Source organism: Callorhinus ursinus, unplaced genomic scaffold, assembly GCF_003265705.2.
Source record: "Callorhinus ursinus isolate GAN/ISIS: 27379988/994484 unplaced genomic scaffold, GSC_fseal_2.0 scaffold20, whole genome shotgun sequence".
NCBI lineage: Eukaryota > Metazoa > Chordata > Mammalia > Carnivora > Otariidae > Callorhinus > Callorhinus ursinus.
In genome coordinates, this window is record NW_027397082.1 from 19,889,986 (window position 1) to 19,915,393 (window position 25,408).

The 25,408-nt window shown below is 39.5% G+C and overlaps 1 protein-coding gene across 3 annotated transcripts in view; it reads left to right on the top strand.

Annotated features, from left to right (window-relative positions):
- Positions 1-2,262: 2,262 nt before the first annotated feature.
- The window catches only part of CHUK (component of inhibitor of nuclear factor kappa B kinase complex), a 44,393-nt gene continuing 21,247 nt past the window's right edge, over positions 2,263-25,408 (top strand). For all 3 annotated transcript variants that reach the window (XM_025880453.2, XM_025880454.2, XM_073904314.1), the window contains exons 1-9: positions 2,263-2,418; positions 8,538-8,632; positions 11,115-11,229; positions 11,928-11,997; positions 20,172-20,260; positions 21,403-21,492; positions 21,637-21,761; positions 21,951-22,058; positions 22,644-22,779. In XM_025880453.2, the coding sequence (XP_025736238.1) occupies positions 2,314-2,418; positions 8,538-8,632; positions 11,115-11,229; positions 11,928-11,997; positions 20,172-20,260; positions 21,403-21,492; positions 21,637-21,761; positions 21,951-22,058; positions 22,644-22,779 (933 nt within the window). In that variant the 5' untranslated portion in view covers positions 2,263-2,313. The remainder of the gene's footprint in view (positions 2,419-8,537; positions 8,633-11,114; positions 11,230-11,927; positions 11,998-20,171; positions 20,261-21,402; positions 21,493-21,636; positions 21,762-21,950; positions 22,059-22,643; positions 22,780-25,408) is intronic.

The window sequence follows — 25,408 nt, forward strand, 5'->3', positions numbered from 1 at the left end:
TAGGGTAGAAATGGGACCTAAGGCCTTTGCCATTTTTCTCGTATAGCATTCATCTTGTTGATATAAAAGAGCTCTTTCAGCCCTTTTGCAAATACTTAACTCCTATGTGCCAGGCATTTTTCTAGACTCCAGGAATATGGCCATGTCCCAGCATGGTCCCCATTATCCCAGAGTTTACAGTCTAATTGGGAAGAGAAGGGGAAGATTTTAAGAGAAGGAAGATGAGTTCTGCTTAGGATAGATGCAGTATGCTGTTGGGTAGTTCTAAACTCATGGAAACCTGGGTTGGTGATAGTGCTTTGGGTATCATCAGGGTGTAGGCCATAGCCAAAATTATGAAAATAAGATAGGATGAATACAGTCCTAAGCTGAAGATGAATACCTAAGAAGTATCAATATTTAAGGAGTCCTTGGAAACAGAGTGATCCACAAATACATGGAAAAGATAGAGGGAGAGATCACAGGAGAATGCTGTATCTTGGAAGCCAAAAAAAAATAATTGTTCCTTTATATTGGGCACTTATGGCCCAGACAATGTTTCACTTAATCCTCACAAAATGTCTATGAGGTATAATTGCCTCCATTTTATACATGGAAAAACAGACTCAAACTTGAAGATCGTGAAGCCTGAGGTTGACCATCCCAGAATTTAAAAACAAGCTATGCAGCATCCCCAAGAATGGGGATGTTCAAAGAGTGAACTATGAGAAACAACCTGGTTCCTGCAAAGATGGCCACTTTAGGGTCAGCCCCACTCATCAGTATCCTCAGATCCTCAGCATAGCTCCTTAGCTCTTCCAAGTGAGTGTTACAAGAATTTGCCCTCCCCCCACCCCCCACCTGCGGAGTTCAGACACACTCCGGTGATAGGCTATGCAGTACACCTAGCAGACAAAGGGCTTTATACTGTTAGGGGCAATCAGTACTGCGATCATCTGTGCAGTTGGCCCAACTCTTACAGTTGTGTTTGGGAGGTACCATTTGCCGTCACCTCCAACTCCAGCTCCATGGCAACTAAGCACATGTGGGAATCCAGAATCTGCTACCACACATTACTGAGGCCCAACACCATGACATGGCTTGAACGTGCAGTGTTCAACATTCTGGTTGCACCATTCAGGGATTCTCAATCAATAGACCCATGTGCTCTGCCAGAAGCGAGTTCAGTGCTTTCAGAACAGTCAGCAACACTGCTGTGGTGCACACGCTGTATCCACCTTTAGGCATCTCAGCATGTTACATCTGTTTGTGGGTCACAAAGTGTTAGCTGGAATTCAAGTACTGAGATCACCACAGGTGGGGCTGTGCAAACGATGGTCCAAGCGCACATGATCTCAAAGGGGTTTCAAATGACCACTTAATGCAACTGATATATTTCTTCAGAGAATTGGATGCCACAGTGATTTTTACACCCAGAGTGACTGACTACATCCCCAAGTTCTGTGAGGCTGAGGCATATGACCAACTCAAAGTGAAAATGGAAAGCTGGTTCTTCATGCTAAGGCTATCCGCCACTGGGAAGCACTTCTTTTTGCACCAACAGCATTCCTGAAGCTTGCATCTGCAGCCCTGCATCACGCATCAGAAACAATTCCCGCAATGAGGAACTACTGCACTGGCAAACCCATAAATGGAAGACCACTAGACGCAAGCTCCGTGAGGCATTTAGGGGAAAGCTCTCGAAATCAGGAGGAATATTCTTTACTTCGCAACAGCATCACATCCTTGAGTCGTTTGTGATTACAGGGGAGATCCTGAAACAGGTGTACAAGAAGTCAAAAGAAGAGCTGAGCCTGACTTTATGGAAGATGATTAACCATTAAAAAAAAAGACTGTAAAATTTAATGCATCAGTAGACCTGTTAGCGCAGGAGTCTTTCTAGTTTTTCGATTCCGCAACATTTGAATCATTGGTGGCTTCTGCCAGTGAGTTCAGCGGGTGGTGGGGTTGGAGGATAGATGGCAGAGGTCGGAAGAAAGGTGAAATGGAGACGGGGTGGAGACGATGTGAAGTTTAGAAAATGACTTGAATAGAGAGTTATAGTTTTGAAGCCTGGGAAGACATATGTGGGTTCTCTCAGCCAGGAAAATGCCCAGGGGACTTAGCGTACTGAAGGTGACCTCCACTCTTCCCGATCCTTTCGCGGGCTGGACTCCCGTACGCCCCGGAGGAAAAGCTGGGGCAGGGCTTTTCTTGTGGCGGTTACCGGAAGTGACGCATACATCTCGCGAGAAGGAAGACGCGCGAGCCTTGGCGGCCCGGAACCGGCCTGGGAACAGTGGCGGAACCTGAGGCCGCTTGCCCTCCCGCCCCATGGAGCGGCCCCCGGGGCTGCGGCCGGGCGCGGGCGGGCCCTGGGAGATGCGGGAGCGGCTGGGCACCGGCGGCTTTGGGAACGTCTGCCTGTATCAGCATCGGGTGAGGTGGGGCGCGAGAGGGAGCGGCGGTGGGTGTTTGTCAGAGCGTCTGTGGAACACAGGGACTGTCAGTACGTGAGAGACTGTCGGTGAGACTTTGGGCAGTACTGTGGGCCAGTAAGCCTGTGTGAGTGAGTGAATGTGTGATACTGTGCTTGTGAGTCTGGTGACTGAGACCGAGGTTGTATCCGAGGTCCTGAGTCAATGTGTGTGAGATAGAGCTCTTAGGGGTAACTTCTGGTATGAATGTCAAGATATGACAAACTGTTTAGAGTGTGACGCTGCGTATATGTCTCCGAATGTAGAGTGTGTAGGGGTGTGCGAGGCAGATGCACATTAAAGTGTGTATTGCGAGCATGAATGGGTGAGAAAATGGGACTGAAGAAGGGGGTTGACTGTTGGAATGTGTGTGTTCACGTGTGTGCTTGGAGGCTATGTGATACCTGTAAGGGCTGGAATAGACACGGAAGGTTTCATGGGTCCACAGTTAAGCTTTTGGAGGCATCGGGTAGGCTTCAGATTTGGGGATGCGTTCTGGGTAGGGAACAGTGTAAGGATCAGCTGGTGAAATGATCATGGCTTCCTAAGGGAAGGAAGTAGATTGGGTGTGAGGTGTTCTAGTCGGTGAAGACAGCTAACTTCAGACTCAGGAATTTCGCTTTAATTTAATTGAAAATGTTTAACCATTTACCAGCAGTTAATAATCATGTTTGAGATATGCATCTTTCAATATACCAATAAAAGCTATGAACCCTTTTCCCAGCAAAATGCACAGTTGCACATCCCCACTACCTTATGCATTGCCATTTGAAAGGGGGTCATGCTCTCCTGAAGGACAGTCACAAACCTCTTAGAGGTATAGATCCTTGACTAATAATCCTTGCAGATTTTGTTTTGTCATCTGTAAAATAGTTAAAGTAATTATATACATCATGGGTCTGTTTGAGAGTTAAATAATATGTGTAAAGCTAAGTACAGTACCTGTCCTAAGTTAAACCCTCAAATGTTAACTCCTGCTGCTGCTGTATTGTTGCTGTTGTCATCATCTTTACCATTATTAATTGGCCTTAAAAAAAGAAATGTCAAGATAAAAGTGGTGTCTTTGGAAGGTTGTTTTGTAAAAGATAAAACTGAGTGAAAAACATGGGGCAAGATGAGCAGTTAAAATATTATTAAAATGCTTGCAATTGACCTGTGAATGGAGAAATGAATTCAAGATTTGCTGTCTTAAGGAATAGGGGTATGGATAGAGAGCCCATAATATAGGGTGGGAGGTAGGGGACATGGGAGTATACCTGGGAGGAATAGGCATGTTTCTGTGGCAAATGTCACTGATGGAACTGAGGAAATTTTGTGAAGCAGCTTTCTAGATAGAGCATATAGAGCATAGGAGGACATCTTGGAGAGAGGGAGAATGGGAGGTGAAGGACTAAGGCATTGAGTGCTTTGACAGCTAGACAAGTAGTAAATTTAATAATTCTGATCATCAGAGAGGACATAAGGCACTCAAAGAGAAAAGAGGAAGCCAAGTACTTCCACTGGAATGTTGCCTATGGCCTTGTTTTCTAAGCCTGCCCATCAGCCTGGTCATAAGAAAAAATACGCTTGTTAGCCTGCTTTTGTGACTGCTTTTCTTGGTCCCTGACTGGAGATAGATCAACACATCACTTAAAAAAAAAATTGTAGTAAGGTATATATAATGTAAAGTTTACCATTTTAACCATTTTTAACTGTACAGTACAGTGGCATTAAGTACATTCATGTTGGTGTGCAACCATTACCACCATCTATTTCTAGAACTTTTTCATCTTACCAAACTGAAACTCTGTAATCATTAAATGATAATTCCTGATAACTCCCCCCCCCCCCGCAACCACCCTTGTATTTTCAGTCTCTACTCTATGGAATTCATTACCTTTTAAATGGAAGAGATTTGGGTTCTTCTAGAATCCTAGAAATCTCTCGAGAACTTTCCAGGTGTCTAGACTGGCTCTTCCCCCAAATTGGAACATTTGATAACTGGGCCTGTAGTGAAAAGAAAAGAAATACTCTGTCCTAAGACTTGGAAACAGCATTGCTTTTCTAAGCCTGACTTCGTATTTGCCTTTAACAGCTTTCAAGGTCTTTGTGTTTTGGTAGAAACCATGTCCCAGTATTTTATCTACGTCTCTTAAATCACAGTGAGGAAGACAAAAGGATGTGAGATAGTTTATTTATCTGATTATTAAGCTGGGTGCTGATGGTACCCAAGTCAATAAAAATAGTATTTTCTGCCCTCAAGGAGATTTAAAGAAACACTTTAAGTACAATGTGGTAACCTATATAACAAAGGTATTTATAAAGTAATATGGAAGCTTGGCAAAAATAACCAAAGAATTCTTCCTAGGGAATAGGGTAGCACTTCTCAAAGTGTGTTTGGGAAAATTAATCGTGTGAAATGCTTTGAAAAAAGAATACTGTGGTCAAATACATTGGGTAAATGCTGTATATAATATTGTTTCACTTGGAGAGTCATAATCCACATTAGCATATTAAAAGCTCTGAGAAGTACTTTAGTAAAGAAACTAACTTTGTATTTTCCAATTTTTTTATTGTGGTAAAATAGATAACATTTACCATTTTTAAGTTTACAGTTCTGTGGCATTAAGTACATTCACACTGTTGTGCAACAATCGCCACTGTCTCTGAAATATTCCCAGGTTTTAGGGCTTAATGTTGTTCATGGTTATACTTAATTGTCTCCGTGGTGGTAAAAGCTTATGTGGGACCTGGCTATAGCCAGGTACCTGCTCAAAACAAAAGAAAGGTTGAAGGGAGTGAGGACTGTATTTGAGCTAGATTGTAGTGTATCTACTTCCGTTCTTCTTTCTCTGTACATGGCCTGTCTTATCTCTAGCTTCTTCCCTTCACCATCCCTCTGCCCCCATTTAGAATATCCCATACAAGTTAATGTCTTGCTTCCTCATTTATATGCTGTATTTTTTTTTTCTTCCTGTTTGGTCCTGACTCCTGTTCCTGGGCTGCATTATTACTGTTGCCAGAATGTGATGAGGTCTGACTGTTTCCTGTAATGTGCACCAGGTGGGGTTTAATTTCAGTCAGAATTGGCTAAATTACTAGTCATAGGCAAGAGCTATTAAGTTCATTTTATAGATACAGAAATAGAAATATAGCCATTGTTAGGATTTTTAAAATGTCATTTGAAATGTAAAGATTAGGAACAAATTTTGGAGGTTTTTTTTTTTGTTAAGCTTGGTTATATTGAAACTATTTCTTGTTGCTGAAGCCAGGTAACCCTGAATTATCACCTTCATTCTAGTTATGCTGACGGCTGGGGCCCTTGTTAGCTGTCTTGACTAAGCTCAAAAGGGGGTTTGTTGGGGATACAGGAAATCTCAGCTCTAAGTATGTTAGTACAAGAGGTCTTTTATTTTTTTTCCTCTGAGAGAAAAAAAATTGTCTGATCTTCTTGGGCATTTGACCTGTCAAGATTTTTTTCCCCTTTCTTTCTTTTTTCTTTTTTTTTATTGCTTTTTATTTAAATTCCAGTAAACATACAGTGTTACATAAGTTTCAGATGTGCAATATAGCGATTCAACAACTTTGTTCATTACTCAGTACTCATTATTGTAAGTGTACTCTTTAATCCCCATCACCTATTTCACCCATCCCCCAGCCTATCCCCCTTCTGGTAACTATCAGTTTGTTCACTGTAATTAAGAGTCTGTTCCTTGGTTTTCTGTCTGTCTCTTTCTTTGCTTGTTTTGTCTCTTAAATTCCACATATGAGTGAAATCATGTGGTATTTGTCTTTCTCTGATTTATTTCATTTAGATTATATTCTCTAGCTCCATCGATGTTGTTGCAAATGGCAAGATTTCATTCCTTTTTATGGCTGAATAATATTCCATTTTATACTCCATCTTTTTTTTTTTAAGATTTTATTTATTTATATGACAGAGAGAGACAGCGAGAGCAGGAACACAAGCAGGGGGAGTGGGAGAGAAAGAAGCAGGCTTCCCGCTGAGCAGGGAGCCCGATGCGGGGCTCGATCCCAGGACCTTGGGATCACGACCTGAGCCAAAGGCAGATGCTTAACGACTGAGCCACCCAGGCGCCCCTATACTACATCTTCTTTATCCATTCATCTATGGATAGACACTTAGGCTGCTTCCAGAATTTGGCTATTGTAAATAAAGCTGCAGTAAACATAGGGGTGCCTGTATCCCTTTGAATTACTGTTTTTGTAGTTTTTGGGTAAATACACAATAGTGCAATTATTTCATCATAGGGTAGTTCTATTTTTCACTTTTCAAGGTACCTCTATACTGTTTCCCACAGTGGCTGCACCAGTTTGTATTCCCACCAACAGTGCGTGAGGTTTTTCTCCACATCCTCACCAACACTTGTTGTTTCTTGTGTTTTTTTATTTTAGCCACTCTGACAGGTGTGAGATGATATCTCATTGTAGTTTTGATTTGCATTTCCCTGATGATGAGTGATGTTGAGCATCTTTTCATGTATCCATTGCCCATCTGTTTACCTTCTTTGGGGAACACTCTATTCCTTTCTTCTTCCCATTTTTTAGTTGGATTATTTGTATTTTGGGTGTTGAATTATATCAGTTTTTACATATTTTGGATACTAACCCTTTACCAGATATGTCATTTGCAAATATCTTCTCCCATTCAGTGGTGGCCTTTTAGTTTTGTTGATTGTTTCCTTTGCTGTGCAAAAGCTTTTTATTTTGATGTAGTCCCAATAGTGTATTTTTGCATTTATTTCCCTTTCCTCAGAAGACCTATCCAGAAAAATGTTGCTATGGCTGATGTCAGAGAAATTACTGCCTGTGTTCTCTTCTAGGATTTTTATGGTTTCAGGTCTCATATTTATGTCTTGAATCCTATTATTTATTTATTTATAGCATGCACATGTGCGAGCAGGGAGGGTGGTGGGAGGAGGACAGAGGGAGAAGGAGAGAGAGAATCTTAAATAGGCTTCATGCCCAGCCTGGAGCCCAACACAGGGCTCCATCTTTTTTTTTTTTTTTTTTAAAGATTTTATTTATTTATTCATGAGAAACAGACAGAGAGAGAGAGAGAGAGAGGCAGAGGGAGAAGCAGGCTCCCTAGGAGCAGGGAGCCCGATGCGGGACTCGATCCCAGGACCCTGGGATCATGACCTGAGCCGAAGGCAGACGCTTAACCATCTGAGCCACCCAGGCGCCCCACAGGGCTCCATCTTACAACCCTGAGATCATGACCTGAGGTGAAATCAAGAGCCGGATGCTTAACTGACTGAGGCACTCTGGCCCCCGTCTTTAATCCATTTTGAGTTTATTTTTGTGTATGGTGTAAGAAGGTGGCCCAATTTTATTCTTTTGCACGTAACTGTCCAGTTTTCCCAACACCATTTGTTGAAGAGACTTTTTCCCATTGCATATTCTTGCCTCCTTTGTCATAGATTAATTGAGCATATAATTGTGGATTTATTTCTGGGCTCTCTATTCTGTTCTATTGATCTATTTGTCTAGTTTTGTACCACTATACTGTTTTGATTACCACAGCTTTGAATATAACTTGAAGTCTGGAATTGTGATATCTCCAGTTTTATTTTTCTTTTTTCAAGATTGCTTTAGCTATTCAAGGTCCTTTTTTCTGGAATCTTTAGGGTTTTCTGTGTATAGTATCATGTCATCTGCAAATAGTGAAAATATTACTTCTTCCTTACTAATTTGGATGCTTTTTTTTCTTTTTGTGGTCTGATTGCTGTGGCTAGGACTTCCAGTGCTATGTTGAATAAAAGTGGTGAGAGTGGACATCTTTGTCTTGTTCCTGACCTTGGGGAAAAGCTCTCAGTTTTTCCCCATTGGGTGTGATGTTCACTGTGGGTTTTTCATATTATGGAGGCTGGGGTGGAGATCAGTTTTGAAGCATTCCTTTAATAGTGTCTCATGGTTTGCCTAGCAAAAGCATTGGCTCAAGAGAGCTGTGGATAAATCTGTTTAATTAGTAAAGCTAAAGTATTTTGTTTCTCCAGGTTGGCATTTCTTTGATAGCAAGTAAATCTACACAAGAACCTAATGAATATATTTTTCTCTGTTGATTTTCTATTTTGACAGGAACTTGATGTCAAAATAGCAATTAAGTCATGTCGCCTAGAACTAAGTACCAAAAACAGAGAACGGTGGTGCCATGAAATCCAGATCATGAAGAAGTAAGTGTATTTGATGGCTTATATTTCCCCAGCTCTGCAGCCCAGGCAGATGTCATCATAGGGAAGGAGGGTAGGAATCTGTTCTTTTCAGGATCTTTTGGGGAACGTATTTTTTTCTTTCTCATCAAATATATATGTTCTCTCTCAAATAACATCACATTATGATTAAGTAAGTTTAGTTTTAAAAATCAGCTAAAGGGGTGCTTGGGTGGCTCAGTCGGTTAAGCAGGTGCCTTGGGCTCAGGTCATGATCTCAGGGTCCTGGGATTGAGCCCTGAGTTGGGCTCCCTGCTCCGTGGGCATCTGCTTCTTCCTCTGCCCCTCTCCCCCAACTCATGCTCACTCTTTCTCTCAAATAAATAAATAAAATCTTAAAAAAAAAAAAAGCCAGCTAGGTATTATCAGACTCAATTCTTCTGTGGGCAGAATCTTTCTTCCGGATATTGGGCAATGTTCATCCATTATACTTTCTCGTTAAATATAATCACTACTCTCATTTCTTCTTACCTACTTTTGTTGAATAGTGTATCTATTGCTTCGTACAAAGTTACCCCAAAACTTAGTGGCTTTTTAAAAATTTTTTTATTTTTTTAAAGATTTTATTTATTTATTCATGAGAGACAGAGAGAGAAAGAAGCAGAGGGAGAAGCAGGCTCCCAAGGAGCAGGGAGCCCGATGTGGGACTCGATCCCAGGACCCTGGGATCACGACTTGAGCTGAAGGCAGACGCTCAACCATCTGAGCCACCCAGGCGCCCAAAACTTAGTGGCTTAAAACAACAACCATTTGGGGGCTCCTGGCTGGCTCAGTCAGAAGAGCATGTGACTCTTGATCTCAGGGTCATGAGTTCAAGTCCCACATTGGGTGTAGAGATTACTTAAATAAATTAAAAAAAAAAAAACCTGACAAACATTTAGTATCTCATAGTTTCTGTGATTTAGGAATTTGGAGTGACTTAGTTTAGTGATTCTGACTCAGGAGATCCCTCCTGAAACACCTCAAAATGTTGAGTGGAGCTACAGTCATCCAAAGGCTTGAATGGGACTGGAGTATCCACTTCTAAGCTCGTTTATATAGCTGTTGGCTAGAGGTATCAGTTGCTCATCATATGGGCCTCTGCATAGGGAAGCTTGGATATTTTCTTGACATGGTAGCTAGCTTTCCCCAAAGTGAGTGATCTGAGGAGAGAGAACAAAGTGAAAGCTGACTATCTTTTATGATCTTTCCACGGAAGTAATATCTTTTCTACCGCATTCTATTTATTAGAAATGAGTCACTAAGTACAGCCTACACTCAAGGGAAGGAGGACAATTAAGCTCTTAAAGGGAGAAGTGGGCATATTTTAAAACCTGCACAAGTAGTGTGCTAAGTGCTTTACAAATAATTCTACTTGTCACAGCAACCCTATTTTTAGGTATTATCCCTACTTTAAGATGAGGAAGCTGAAGCTCATAGAGTCATACAACTGGTAGCTAATAGAGTCTGGATTTGAAATAATTACTTTCTGACTCCAGTGTCTTTGGTCAATTCACTGTTAAAGTACTCAAACTTGACTATGTGGCAAAATCACCAGGAAACCTTGTTAACAGTATAAATTCTCAGGCCCTACACATGGAGATTCTGTTTTCTTAGATCTCTAGGACCTGGTAATCTATTCCAATTTTGAGATCCGTTGCATTGATGATGATGATGATGATGATTATGATGGCTGGGATGATATATTGTTAAGTTAAAAAAAAGATGTTAGAAAACAGTATATAGTGAGAGTTAACATTTATTTAAAAATGCATTTATGTACAGATTGAAGCTAGAAGGAAATATGCCAAAATTTTAATATATTACCTATGGGTGGCATTGTAAGTGATTGTGGGAGAACCAGTATGATAAAGGCTTTGGAGCCAGACTGCCAGATTTGAATCTTTACTTGACCACCTCCTTGCTGTGTGATCCTATATTACTTAACCAATTTGTGCTTCAATTTTCTCCTGTGTAATGAGACTATTAATAAATCTACCTATAGTAGGATTATTATGACAAGTAAATGAGTTAAAGTATGCAAAGTGGGTACTGTTTGGGATGTAGAAATGTAATAGTAGTGATTGTGATAGTATTTTTATCTATATTTTATTTATCTTTAAAGATTTATTTATTTATTTTAGAGGGGGTTGGCAGAGGGAGAGGGAAAGAGAGAATCCCAAGGAGACTCTTTGCTGAGCCCGATGCAGGGCTTGATCCTACAACCCCGAGATCATGACCTGAGCCAAAATCAAGAGTTGGACGCTTAACTGACCAAACCACCCAGGTGCCCCATCTATATTTTATTTTTAAAAATTATTAATTCTTCATTATACAAAGGAGAAATTAGAATATTATAAATAATGCCAGCCTTTCTTCCACTGCCCCCCAGTTAACTACCATTTCAAACCCAATCTCTTTTAATTGGAAACAAAATTTTATTAGAATGTTTTCCCCTTCTTGTTAGGTTGAACCACGCCAACGTTGTGAAGGCCTGTGATGTACCTGAGGAATTGAATTTTTTAATTAATGATGTGCCTCTTCTAGCAATGGAATACTGTTCTGGAGGAGATCTCCGAAAGGTAGCATGGATGGTTTGAGATGATGAGATAGTATATCATGAACCTTAGCAATGCTTGAATCATATTTAATATGATAATCTAGAATAAAAGTCAGTATACTATGGCCTGTTACCTATTTTTGTGGCTGCTTTTTAACTACAACATCAGAATTGAGTAATTGTGACAGAGATCTGTGGCCTGCAAAGCCTAAAGTATTTACTGTATGGCCCTTTACTGGGAACATTTGCTAACCCCTGATTGAGGAACATGCATTTTTTTGTAGGTGGTAGTGTTTGCAGGATGGGAGTGGATCGATTGTGTTAGACCAAAATATCAATGTCTAAGGTGTTTATAAAGAAGTTGTGTTTAAAAAAAAAAAAAAAGAGGGTTTTTGTGTGTGTTTCTTTTCTTTCTATTGCAGGTCTTTCTCATCTCATTTTAAATCAGCCGTATGGCTATTTTTAAATATGTGAGGTTTTATTCAATCTTTTTCAGTTTCACATACTTTCCCTCTTTATCTTTACTTATGTATGTCTTGTCATGAAATTAATTTGTCTTCAGTATGGTTTTGTAATTTTTTCCTTCTTACATTTTCTTAATTGTGACTTATTTTTTCATTTGAATATTCTCTAAGTGTATAGTGATTAATGTGTTGCTACTACTGCCCAGCAGTATTGTCAGTATACATTCTTAGACTTCTTTTTTTTTTTCCCCTTTAGTTACTCAACAAACCAGAAAATTGCTGTGGACTTAAAGAAAGCCAGATACTTTCTTTACTGAATGATATAGGTATGTAATCAATTTGAAAATACCATAATAATTTAATGCCCCTTTGGTTTATAAAAGGATCTATTTACTACTTGGGAATTAAGGAGAATTTTTGATGTATTATACAAAGCATACACTTTTACCATCTATAAGAAATTATCAGAAAAATTTAACTGTTGCTGTTGATGCTAAAACTAGGATATTTTATTTTTTGTTTTTTGCTAGGAATCCATTTTTTACTAATAGATGTTCCAATTGCTGACAAAAAATGGTGTAAAATGACCTTATTCAATTTTACTGTCCCTCCATCTCTCTCTGCCTAACAGTAATTTTATTACCAGTGGCATTGCATCTCATGGTATCGGTCCTCAAGTCAACTCTTAGGATGAAATCTCTTTTCAATAAGAATTACTCCTGAAAAATCCCTAAAATTACCTGCACTTAGGTCCTTGGAAGAAGGTCAGAAGCCAAGAATATGTTTCCCTATATATTTTGATTTTGCTTCTTTTCCTAGGTCATGGAGGTCAAGTCTAGTTGAAAAAGATGATGTAGGTGGAAGGGAAAACTAGAGGGATATATATAATTCTGGAGTATTTTTTAAATGTTAACTGGATTTTCTTTTTTTTTCCTTCAAATTTTTTATTGTTATGTTAATCACCATACATTACATCATTAGTTTTTGATGTAGTGTTCCATGATTCATTGTTTGTGCATAACACTCAGTGCTGTACGCAAAACGTGCCCTCTTTAATACCCATCACCAGGCTAACCCATCCCCTCACAGCCCTCCCCTCTAGAACCCTCAGTTTGTTTTTCAGAGTCCATCATCTCTCATGGTTCGTCTCCCCCTCTGATTTACCCCCCTTCATTCTTCCCCTCCTGCTATCTTCTTTTTTTTTTCTTAACATATGTTGCATTATTTGTTTCAGATGTACAAATCTGTGATTCAACAGTCTTGCACAATTCACAGTGCTCACCAAAGCACATACCCTCCCCACTGTCTTATCACCTAGCCACCCCATCCCTCCCATCCCCCACCACTCCAGCAACCCTCAGTTTGTTTCCTGAGATTAAGAATTCCTCATATCAGTGAGGTCATATGATACATGTCTTTCTCTGATTGACTTATTTCACTCAGCATAACACCCTCCAGTTCCATCCACGTCGTTGCAAGTGGCAAGATCTCATTCCTTTTGATGGCTGCATAATATTCCATTGTGTATATATACCACATCTTTATCCATTCATCTGTTGATGGACATCTTGGCTCTTTCCACAGTTTGGCTATTGTGGACATTGCTGCTATAAACATCGGGGTGCACGTACCCCTTCGGATCCCTACATTTGTATCTTTGTGGTAAATACCCAGTAGTGCAATTGCTGGATCATATGGTAGCTCTACTTTCAACTTTTTGAGGAACCTCCATACTGTTTTCCAGAGTGGTTGCACCAGCTTGCATTCCCACCAACAGTGTAGGAGGGTTCCCCTTTCTCCGCATCTCCGCCAACATCTGTCATTTCCTGACTTGTTAATTTTAGCCTTTCTGACTGGTGTGAGGTGGTATCTCATTGAGGTTTTGATTTGGATTTCCCTGATGCCGAGCGATGTTGAGCACTTTTTCACGTGTTCATTGGCCGTTTGGATGTCTTCTTTGGAAAAATGTCTGTTCATGTCTTCTGCCCATTTCTTGATTGGATTATTTGTTCTTTGGGTGTTGACTTTGATAAGTTCCTTATAGATTTTGGATACTAGCCCTTTATCTGTTATGTCATTTGCAAATATTTTCTCCCATTCTGTCGGTTGTCTTTTGGTTTCGTGGACTATTTCTTTTGCTGGGCAAAAGCTTTTTATCTTGATGAAATCCCAATAGTTCCTTTTTGCCCTTGCTTCCCTTGCCTTTGGCGATGTTTCTAGGAAGAAGTTGCTGCGGCTGAGGTCGAAGAGGTTGCTGCCTGTCTTCTCCTTGAGGATTCTGATGGACTCCTGTCTCACACTTAGGTCTTTCAACCATTTGGAGTCTATTTTTGTGTGTGGTGTAAGGAAATGGTCCGGTTTCATTCTTCTGCATGTAGCTGTCCAATTTTCCCAACACCATTTGTTGAAGAGACTGTCTTTTTCCACTGGACATTCTTTCCTGCTTTGTCAAAGATGAGTTGACCATAGAGTTGAGGGTCCATTTCTGGGCTCTCGATTCTGTTCCATTGATCTATGTGTCTTTTTTTGTGCCAGTACCATACTGACTCGATGATGACAGCTTTGTAATAGAGCTGGAAGTCCGGAATTGTGATGCCTCCAGCTTTGCTTTTCTTTTTCAACATTCCTCTGGCTATTCGGGGTCTTTTCTGGTTCCATACAAATTTTAGGATTATTTGTTCCATTTCTTTGGAAAAAGTGGATGGTATTTTGATGGGGATTGCACTGAATGTGTAGATTGCTCTAAGTAGCACTGACATCTTCACAATGTTTGTTCTTCCAATCCATGAGCATGGAACGTTTTTCCATTTCTTTGTGTCTTCCTCAGCTTCTTTCATGAGTATTTTATATTTTTCTGAGTACAGATCCTTTGCCTCTTTGGTTAGATTTATTTCTAGGTATCTTATGGTTTTGGGTGCAGTTGTAAATGGGATCGACTCCTTCATTTCTCTCTTCTGTCTTGTTGTTGGTGTATAGGAATGCCACTGATTTCTGTGCACTGATTTTATATCCTGCCACTTTACTGAATTCCTGTATGAGTTCTAGCAGTTTTGGGGTGGAGTCTTTTGGGTTTTCCACATAAAGTATCATATCATCTGCAAAGAGGGAGAGTTTGACTTCCTCTTTGCCGATTTGGATGCCTTTGATTTCTTTTTGTTCTCTGATTGCTGTGGCTAGGACTTCTAATACTATGTTGAATAGCAGTGGTGAGAGTGGACGTCCCTGCTGCATTCCTGACCTTAGGGGGAAAGCTCTCAGTTTTTCCCCATTGAAAATGATATTCGCTGTAGGTTTTTCATAGATGGCTTTTATGATATTGAGGTATGTACCCTCTATCCCTCTACTCTGAAGAGTTTTGATCAAGAAAGGATGCTGTACTTTGTCAAATGCTTTTTCTACATCTATTGAGAGAATCATATGATTCTTGTTCTTTCTTTTGTTAATGTATCGTATCACGTTGATTGATTTGTGGATGTTGAACCAACCTTGCAGCCCAGGGATAAATCCCACTTGGTCATGGTGAATAATCCTTTTAATGTACTGTTGGATCCTACTGGCCTAGTATTTTGGTGAGAATTTTTGCATCCATGTTCATCAAGGATATTGGTCTGTAATTCTCCTTTTTGATGGGGTCTTTGTCTGGTTTTGGCATCAAGGTAATGGTGGCCTCATAAAAGGAGTTTGGAAGTTTTCCTTCCATTTCTATTTTTTGGAACAGTTTCAGGAGAATAGGTATTAATTCTTCTTGAAATGTTTGGTAGAATTCCCCTGGGAAGCCATCTGGCCCTGGGCTTTTGTTTATTGGGAGATTTTTGATGACTGCTTCAATTTTCTTAGTGGTTATAGGTCTGTTCAGATTTTCTATTTCTTCCTGGTTCACTTTTGGTAGTTGATACATCTCTAAGAATGCACCCATTTCTTCCAGGTTATCTAATTTGCTGGCATAGAGTTGCTCATAATATGGTCTTATAATTGTTTGTATTTCTTTGGTGTTGGTTGTGATCTCTCCTCTTTCATTCATGATTTTGTTGATTTGGGTCATTTCTCTTTTCTTTTTGATAAGTCTGGCCAGGGGTTTATCAATCTTGTTAATTCTTTCAAAGAACCAGCTCCTAGTTTCGTTGATCTATTCTACTGTTCTTTTGGTTTCTATTTCATTGATTTCTGCTCTGATCTTTATGATTTCTCTTCTCCTGCTGGGTTTAGGCTTTATTTGCTGTTTTTTCTCTAGCTCCTTTGGGTGTAGGGTCAGGTTGTGTATTTGAGACCTTTCTTGTTTCTTGAGAAAGGCTTGTATTGCTATATCCTTTCTTCTTTTTTTTTTTTTTTTAGGATTTTTATTTATTTATTTAACAGAGAGATAGAGAGCACAAGTAGGCAGAGCTGCAGACAGAGGTAGAGGGAGAAGCAGGCTTCCTGCAGAGCAGGGAGCCCCATGTGGGGCTCGATCCCAGGACCCTGGGATCATGACCTGAGCCGAAGGCAGTTGGTTAACCAGCTGAGCCACCCAGGCGCCCCTATCCTTTCCTCTTAGGACTGCCTTTGCTGCATCCCAAAGATTTTGAACAGTTGTGTTTTCGTTTTCATTGGTTTCCATGAATTTTTTTTAATTCTTCTTTGATTTCCTGGTTGACCCATTCATTCTTTAGTAGGATGCTCTTTAGCCTCCATGTATTTGAGTTCTTTCTGACTTTCCTCTTGTGATTGAGTTGTAGTTTCAAAACATTGTGGTCTGAAAATATGCAGGGAATAATCCCAATCTTTTGGTGCCGGTTTAGACCTGATTTGTGACCTAGGATGTGATCTCTTCTAGAGAATGTTCCATGGGCACTAGAGAAGAATGTGTATTCCGTTGCTTTGGGATGGAATGTTCTGAATATGTCTGTGAAGTCCATTTGGTCCAGTGTGTCATTTAAAGTCTTTATTTCCTTGTTGATCTTTTGCTTAGATGATCTGTCCATTTCAGTCAGGGGGGTGTTAAAGTCCCCCACTATTATTGTATTGTTGTCAATGTGTTTCTTTGCTTTTGTTATTAATTGCCTTATATAATTGGCTGCTCCCATGTTAGGGGCATAGATATTTATAATTGTTAGATCTTCTTGTTGGATAGACCCTTTAAGTAGGATATAGTGTCCTTCCTCATCTCTTATTACAGTCTTTGATTTAAAATCTAATTTGTCTGATATAAGGATTGCCACCCCAGCTTTCTTTTGGTGTCCATTAGCATGGTAAATGGTTTTCCACCCCCTCACTTTCAATGTGGGGGTGTCTTTGGGTCTAAAATGAGTCTCTTGCAGATAGCATATTGATGGGTTTTGTTTTTTAATCCAATCTGATAGCCTGTGTCTTTTGATTGGCGCATTTAGCCCATTTACATTCAGGTAACTATTGAAAGATATGAATTTAGTGCCATTGTATTGCCTGTAAGGTGGCTGTTACTGTATATTGTCTGTGTTCCTTTCTGGTCTATGCTGCTTTTAGGCTTTCTCTTTGCTTAGAGGACCCCTTTCAGTATTTCTTGGAGGGCTGGTTTCATGTTTGCAAATTCCTTTAGTTTTTGTTTGTCCTAGAAGCTTTTTATCTCTCCTTCTATTTTCAATGACAGCCTTGCTGGATATAGTATTCTTGGCTGCATATTTTTCTCGTTTAGTGCTCTGAAGATATCATGCCAGTCCTTTCTGGCCTGCCAGGTCTCTGTGGATACGTCTGTTGCCAATCTAATGTTTCTACCATTATAGGTTACATATCTCTTCTCTTGCTTTCAAGATTTTCTCTTTGTCTCTGAGACTCGTAAGTTTTACTATTAGATGTCGGGGTGTTGACCTATTTTTATTGATTTTGAGAGGGGTTCTCTGTGCCTCCTGGATTTTGATGCCTGTTTCCTTCCCCACATTAGGGAAGTTCTCTGCTATAATTTGCTCCAATATACCTTCTGTCCCTCTCTGTCTTTCTTCTTCTTCTGGGATCCCAATTATTCTAATGTTGTTTCATCTTATGGTATCACTTATCTCTCGAATTCTGCCCTCGTGATCCAGTAGTTGTTTATCTCTCTTTTTCTCAACGTCTTTATTTTCCATCATTTGGTCTTCTATATCACTGATTCTCTCTTCTGCCTCATTTATCCTAGCAGTTAGTGTCCCCATTTTTTTTGCACCTCATTAATAGCCTTTTTAATTTCGACTTGGTTAGATTTTAGTTCTTTTATTTCTCCAGAAAGGGTTTCTGTAATAACTTCCACGCTTTTTTCAAGCCCAGCTAGTATCTTTAAAATCATGATTCTGAACTCTAGGTCCGACGTACTAATGTCCGTATTGAGTAGGTCCCTGGCAGACGGTACTACCTCTTGTTCTTTTTGTTGAGGTGTTTTTTTTCGTCTTGTCATTTTGTCCAGAGGAGAATAGATGAATGAGAGAACAAAATGCTAACAGGTTAACAATGTCCCCAGAAAATATACTGTATACAAATCAGAAAAGACCTGAAACCAGGGGAAAAGAAAGGGAAAGAAAGAAAAAAGAAAGATAAAAAAAAGAAAAAGATAAAGATAAAAACAAACAAGAGCAGAACAAAACAAAAAAACCCAGAATATGATCAGGCTGGTGCATAGATCAGTGCCACACACTAGATTTTGGGTGTATTTTAGTCTGTTAGAAGAAAGTGCCTGCCTCCTAAAATTTTAAAGAAAGAAAGACTTAAATATGTACAAAATAAGGGTTGATATGATGAAGGGATGGAATATAACTGTAAAGATGAAAATTATAAAAAATTTTAAAAAAGGAATTGATAAGAAGGTGTTTGAAAAAAGAAGAGGATTGAAAAAAAAAAGAAAGGAAAAGGGGAGAGAATGTGATCAGGCAGGAGACTAGAACAAAGCCATACAGTACAGATTTAGGGTATATTTTGATATGTTAGAAGAAACTGTATCTCAAAATTTTAAAGAGAGAACAACTTATATATGTATATATATATATATATATATATATATATGCGAAAAAGAAGGGTAACTACTATGAAGGGATAGAATATGAGTCTAAAAATGAAAAATAAAAAAAAATTTTTTTAAAAAAGAGATTGATAAGATGTTGGTTGAAAAAGGAAAAGAAAAATTAGTAAAAAAAATTAACTTTGAAAGACTAATGACTCATGGTAAAAAAAAACCATGAATTCTATGTGCAGTATTCCCCTAGTGCTGGAGTTCTCCCGTTCTCATTGATCGGTAAACTTGGTCTTGGCTGGCTGTTCGGCTGATCTTCTGGGGGAGGGGCCTGTTGCCGTCGTTTCCAATTGTTTTTGCCAGAGGCGGAATTGCCCCGCCCTTGCTGGGCTGGGCTAAGCAATCTGCTCACGTTTGCTCTTGGGAGCTTTTGTTCCCTGCAAGCTTTCCTACAGCCTTGGAGGACGACAGTGAAAATGGTGGCCTCCCAGTCTCCACCCCAGAGGAGCCGAGAACTCGGGGTCCCGCTCCTCAGTGCGCCCCCAGAGAAAAGCAGTCACTGCCATCTCCCTGGTCTCCGGCCGCAGTCCGTGCTCACCCGGCCTGTGACCGAGCGTTTCTATCTCTGGCACCCGACCCGGTGTGGAGTCTCCAAACCCAGCAGCTCCCTTCAGTGTGCTCCCGCGCCGCTCCTCCCAGGGCAGGAAGGGGAGTCTCCTCAGATCTGCTGCTTGTTGGGTCCCTGCTGGAGGAGCAATGGCCCGACTGTCACTGATCACAGTTTATGGCAACCCTGAGCTGAGAGCCCGCACCTCGGCTCCTTCTCTGCAGCCAGCTTCCCCGCTCTGATACCCAGGGGCTCTGCCGCACTCCGGCACCCCCATTCTTTCTGTGACCCCGAGGGTCCTGAGACCACACTGTCCTGCGAGGGTTCCACCCCCAGTTTAGCCACTGGAGCGACGTCCCTCAGCGGAGCCGACTTCTAAAAGTTCCGATTTTGTGCTCTGTGGCTCTATCACTTGCCAGAAGCGGCCAACGGAGGCCCCCTCCCCCGCTGTCTCTCCTCCCGAATATCGCCTCGGATTCCCTTCTTCACACGTCCTACCTTCCAGAAAGTGGTCGCTTTTCTGTTCAGAGAGTTGTTGCTATTCTTTTCTTCGATCTCCTGTTGAGTTCGTAGGTGTTCAGAATGGTTTGATCCCTATCTAGCTGAATTCCTGAGACCAGAGGAAATCCAGATCTCCTACTCCTCCACCATCTTGCTCCCTTCCGTTAACTGGATTTTCTGTGGAGAGAATCTTAACTGGTATAATATCATTAATCATATAGTTTTGATGGTCCGTATAAGTATGAGCACCGGAGGGGTGCCTAGCTGGCTTAGTCAGAGGGGCATGTGATGCTTGATTTTGGGGTTGTGAGTTCAAACCCCACGTTGGGTGTAGAGATTACTTAAACAAAACTTAGAAAAAAAAGTTCGAATGTCAGAGTAGATCTGTACAAAATGTAAGATGAATTTATTTTTAATTCAGTATTTCTGTTACCTCAAAATACATTTTAAACTTTATTTAGGGTCTGGCATCCGATATTTGCATGAAAACAAAATTATACATCGTGATCTAAAACCTGAAAACATAGTTCTTCAGGATGTTGGTGGAAAGGTAGGTGAAACCTGAAGAAATGTTACATGCCAATTGAATACAGTCTCCCTGGTGTAGTCTTTGAAGTCTGTTGTCTTTCCATAGCATTGTATACTTTTTCTGTCCCTGCCCTCATTACACTGAACTGTGGTTTTGTGTTTAGTTGTCTCCTGTGCTAACACAGTAGCTCCATTAGAGAAGGAACTGTGCCTATCTTGCTCACTTCTGTTTTCTAATAAAGTATCTAGTAGAGATAATAGGCAGTTAGTAAAAATAATTTGTTAATCTCTTACAAAGCACATCCAACACGCGCACACATCCTGGATTTAGTTAAGTATGTTTACTTAACTGTGTTTCTTATTTAAGAAAGAACAAACTCATTCTCCTCCCCAAAAGTCCTAAGTTCTATATTTAAGTAAAATTCAAAACCTTGATTTCTCAGATTCTTAAATGAATCATCTTGCGGAGAATGAGAAATTATGCACTGACTCCTGGAATACTTGTATTTATCAGAATAATTTGAACAGTTTTCTTGTGACTAGCATTCACGTTCCAGTCCAATAAAGATGTAAAGACAAGAGTCTGAACCTTGAATTGAATTGTGTGGTCTTTAGTTAGTGATGATGGTGGTCAGTTGGAGGTGATGAAACCTTGATGGTGCCTCTTTTCTCAGGAGCCTTTCATGTATGCTTGGCACCAACTGTTGCTGCTTTTTTTGTATCCAAAGACTTCAGGATATTCTTGAAGTTAGACTCACTCACTGGTATGATGCTTTTTCAAGTTTGTAATCATCCTTACCTTTCCCTTCTGGTTTAATGAATCAAGCTTATTCTGAATATACCAAAATAAAAATTAATCTATACTTAATTCTTAAACATTTTTTACCATGGATCAGGTACTGTGTTGGATTATTTTCTTTCATTATTTCATTGATCCAAATAATTCTGTGAAGTAAGGATTGTTAGTAATACCATTATTTAGGAAACTGAGAGAAGTTAAGTAACTTGATCAGGGTCACATAAGCGGTGGAGTTCAGGCTTGAAATACATTTGTGATAGTCTAGAGCCCAAACTCTTCCCCACCACGCTCTCCAGAGCCTTATAAGGACATTGTTGCCTTTCCTTTTCAAATTTCTCAATCATTTAATACTTTCTGTATTGCAGATTATGCATAAAATAATTGATCTGGGATATGCCAAAGATGTCGATCAAGGAAGTCTGTGTACATCTTTTGTGGGAACACTGCAGTATCTGGTGAGGCATGGATTGTTTCTTTGAATTTAAGTGTATGGGATTCATGTTCTTTTTTCTTTAGGTCATGCATATAGTAGTTCAAAAATAAAGTAGCTTTTCTTTTGTAGTGTTGACGTTTAAAGCATTTTGTGTTTTCTTTTGAAGGCCCCAGAACTCTTTGAGAATAAACCTTACACAGCTACTGTTGATTATTGGAGTTTTGGGACCATGGTATTTGAATGTATTGCTGGATATAGGCCTTTTTTGCATCATCTGCAGCCATTTACCTGGTAAGAAAAGGAAGAGACCTTTGGTGTGCTTGATGGGAATGGAAATTTTCAGTTACCTGCTTTTTTTTTCCTTCCATCCCCCTTCATATGGTATAATTGCCTTTTAAGCACATAGTTGAATAAAGTTAAATGACAGAAAATCTTAGTGTTTGTGAGAATCAGTTGTCAACAAGGCAACTTGTTTTATAGGCATGAGAAGATTAAGAAGAAGGATCCAAAGTGTATATTTGCATGTGAAGAGATGACAGGAGAAGTTCGGTTTAGTAGCCATTTACCTCAACCAAATAGCCTTTGTAGGTAAGTATATTTTAGTTGAGGAAGTTCACCTCAGTTTCTTTAGGGTTATAAAAGAACCGTAGAGTTGTTGTCTGTTTCAAGTAGTATTGTGCAGTGAAACTTTCTGTGATGATGAAAAAGTTTTATATCTGTGATGGCCCCATGAGTCTTTTGAGCACCTGAAAGGTTGTAATGTGACAAAAGAACTCAGTTTTAAATTTTATTTAATTTTCATTAATGTAAGTGTAAATGCAAATAGCCACTTGTGGCTAGAGGCTACCATATTGGACAGCACAGGTCTAGTAGAAATAAGAACTCCTGCTATAAGAAGATTCTTGGGATACTGAGGTGAATGGGTTCCTTGGAAAATGGAACTGGACTCATCTGTTGAAGTTGCCAGTACTTACATATGTAGGTTTTGGGTTGCTTTCTATGGAAAAACGTTTGTCCCCTGTCATTTTAAGAATTACTTGAAAGCAAGATACAAAAGGATACAGCTGAGTAAATGAGAAAGGACATGGACAACTTACAAAATTACCTTTTTTCACAATACTAAAGGAAAACTGGAACATAATGATTTTCACCCTATTTTTGTATGCTTTCTAGTTTAATAGTAGAACCCATGGAAAACTGGCTTCAGTTGATGCTGAATTGGGATCCTCAGCAAAGAGGAGGACCTGTTGATCTTACTTTGAAGCAGCCAAGATGTTTTGTATTAATGGATCACATTCTGAATTTGAAGGTTAGTTTGAAAGTAGTCTACTTCATAAGACTTGCGTTGAAGTTAACAAATTTATTTGGAAAATAAGCATAAACATTTTAATCTTTTCTGATGCTTATTTGAAAAGAAAATTATATTCTTGGAGCTGATGTGTTTTTACTTCTTTAGTAAGCCTTCTCAGTTTTACTTCTAAGTGGTCTTTGTTGATTGCTTTTATGAAACATCTTTTGGATTTTCCTCTTCCTTGTATTGATGCCATTAGACCTCATTCATTTGGGTGTAATCATACTGGGTTTGGTTTGGTGAGGAAATTTCTTGCCTGACTTTCATGACTCTATACTTCCTCCCCATCCTATAGTCCATGCAGCATGAACTACCCATTTCATCTTCTGAAAATGCTTTTTATTCTCCTGTCCAAGAAACCAACATAGTTCTTCTGCCTACCAAGTCAAGTCTAAACTGATCTGCCTGCCTTTTGGAGCTTTCCTCATGCAGGTCCACCCCAACCAAGTGCTTGCCCCAGACCTGCTTCTCTTACCTTTTACTTTGCTAGGTCCAGCTTGTCACTGCTCCTTATGCCATCGAGCACATTATCCATTTTTGTGCTTTGACAGATGCTGTCATTCTGCCCAGAATGATCTTGGTCTCTGTGTATCTCCTCAGCTACACTGGCATATATTCAACTCTCATTTTCTCTGAATGGTCTCTGTCACATAATTTGTCATTTAAATCATATTTATTATATTTTCTAATTGTTTCTCATCTTCCACTCATGCCTTTCCATATAGGTTGTCTTCTTCTTTAATGCTGGGGTTGTTCTCACTACTTTTATTAACAATCACTCACCCTATCACCATGCTATCCCTACCCCCGTGTTCTGTACAAAGGAGGCCATGTATCACATTCTCAGTAAATATTCATTGGTATGAATGAGAGGCTCTATTATGCTGTATACCCAGAAACAACTCTCATCTGCAGTCTTTCCATAGTTATTGATTGGGTAGTAGTAGATAGGGTTTCTAAAATTGGAAGAATCTGTGGTGAGGGCTTGATGGTGAGCATCCAAGGCCGTCCTGAAGGCAGGAGGAGGTTTAGGAGGAGGCTAGTTGGGGGTGGGGCCAAATTTTATTTTCCAGGAAAAAAAAATTGAAATGAGAAGTTATAATCATGTAAGGTTTTACTGTAATCTTGGCATAGCTTATTAAATAGGAACTTGGGGCCACGTTGATGTCATTCTTGGCTAATGCTGAAAAGTTATCTGGCTTCTTGATTTGGTTTTCTTCTGTTGTGCCAAGGAATAAGTCATTCCTTAGTGTGTTAACCCAGCAGGACTTGGTGACACCTTTTAGTTTTTTGTTGTCCCTGAAAATTTTTGTCTTTTATCCCACATTTTTTTCAGGCTTGTCACGGTGATCGTAGCATCATTTCCACCCTGTGGGGTCTGTGGACATGTGCTTGTTATAGAGCATAGGGAAAGAGTCCTCCTTATATGTTTTGTGGTCTGTAGACTTCAGTTTGCAGAACCACTCTTTACCTGTCTGTGAATCTGGGGCAAATTATCTGTCTGTCTATCTATCTATCTATCTATCTATCTATCTATCTATCTATCTTTAGCTCAGGTACAGTAATAATCTTTAAAGGCTCAATATTATTGTGAGGTTGTGCAGGATAAGGTATGTGTAGGGTACTATTCATAGTAACTCGGGGATGCTTCTGAGACATGATAATAGGACTGATTTTTGAAAGATAAGAATTAATCAGGGGAATGGGTAGGGGGAAGGACTTACAGACAGGGAAATATCAATAACACAGGGACATGAACTGCAAAACAGTTAGTATTGTAGGACATTTTCTAAGGTGCTTATTATATTGTTCCAAGAAGGAATGACGTCTGATTTTCATTTAAAAAATAAATCAACAAAACGGCTACTAGAATACTTCTTTCTTTTTAAAAAGATTGAAGTCTGATTGCATGATTTTCCAACAGTGTATTTTGAAAAACTTTTAAATATATAGGAAAGCTGAAAAAAGTATACTGAACTTGCCACTGAAGATAATGGTGAAACAAAAGTATTTATTCCTTCTTTGCCACCTTTTTCATGCTCCTAAATGTAACTATACCCTAAGTGTCTCTCCTTGGTTTTCTCTTTTTCCATATTACTTTTTCTTCCTTTCCTTTGTAATCTCTTTAGTTGTAGAACTTTACCTATAAACTGAATACGGACAACTTGCAAATTTATTTCCTTGGTTGTCACTTTTCTGCAGGGTGTTTATAACTGCTATATAACTATAGTTGATAGTTTCACTGGCACCCAAAACTTACTTTATTAAAAACTGAACACATTTGCTCCATTAAATCTCTCCTACAGCTTTTCCTATGCCTCTTGCACTGTCATCTTTCCAGCTACTTAAGTGGGATGGCTTGTCTGACTATTCCTTCTCTTCCAGTTGCATATCCAATTACTTGGATTTGTCTTTTGATAAAAGATTTATCTTTTGAATGTTTTAACAATTCTGAGCTTGTCAGGTTCTCAATTTAGAAAGTGTTCTTCCATAGTTCCTCTTTGCTTATTGAATAAAGTCCAAATCTTTACATTTAGTATTCAGTATCTGTCTTGGTCTCCTTTCATCCTATACTTGCAGCCTTATC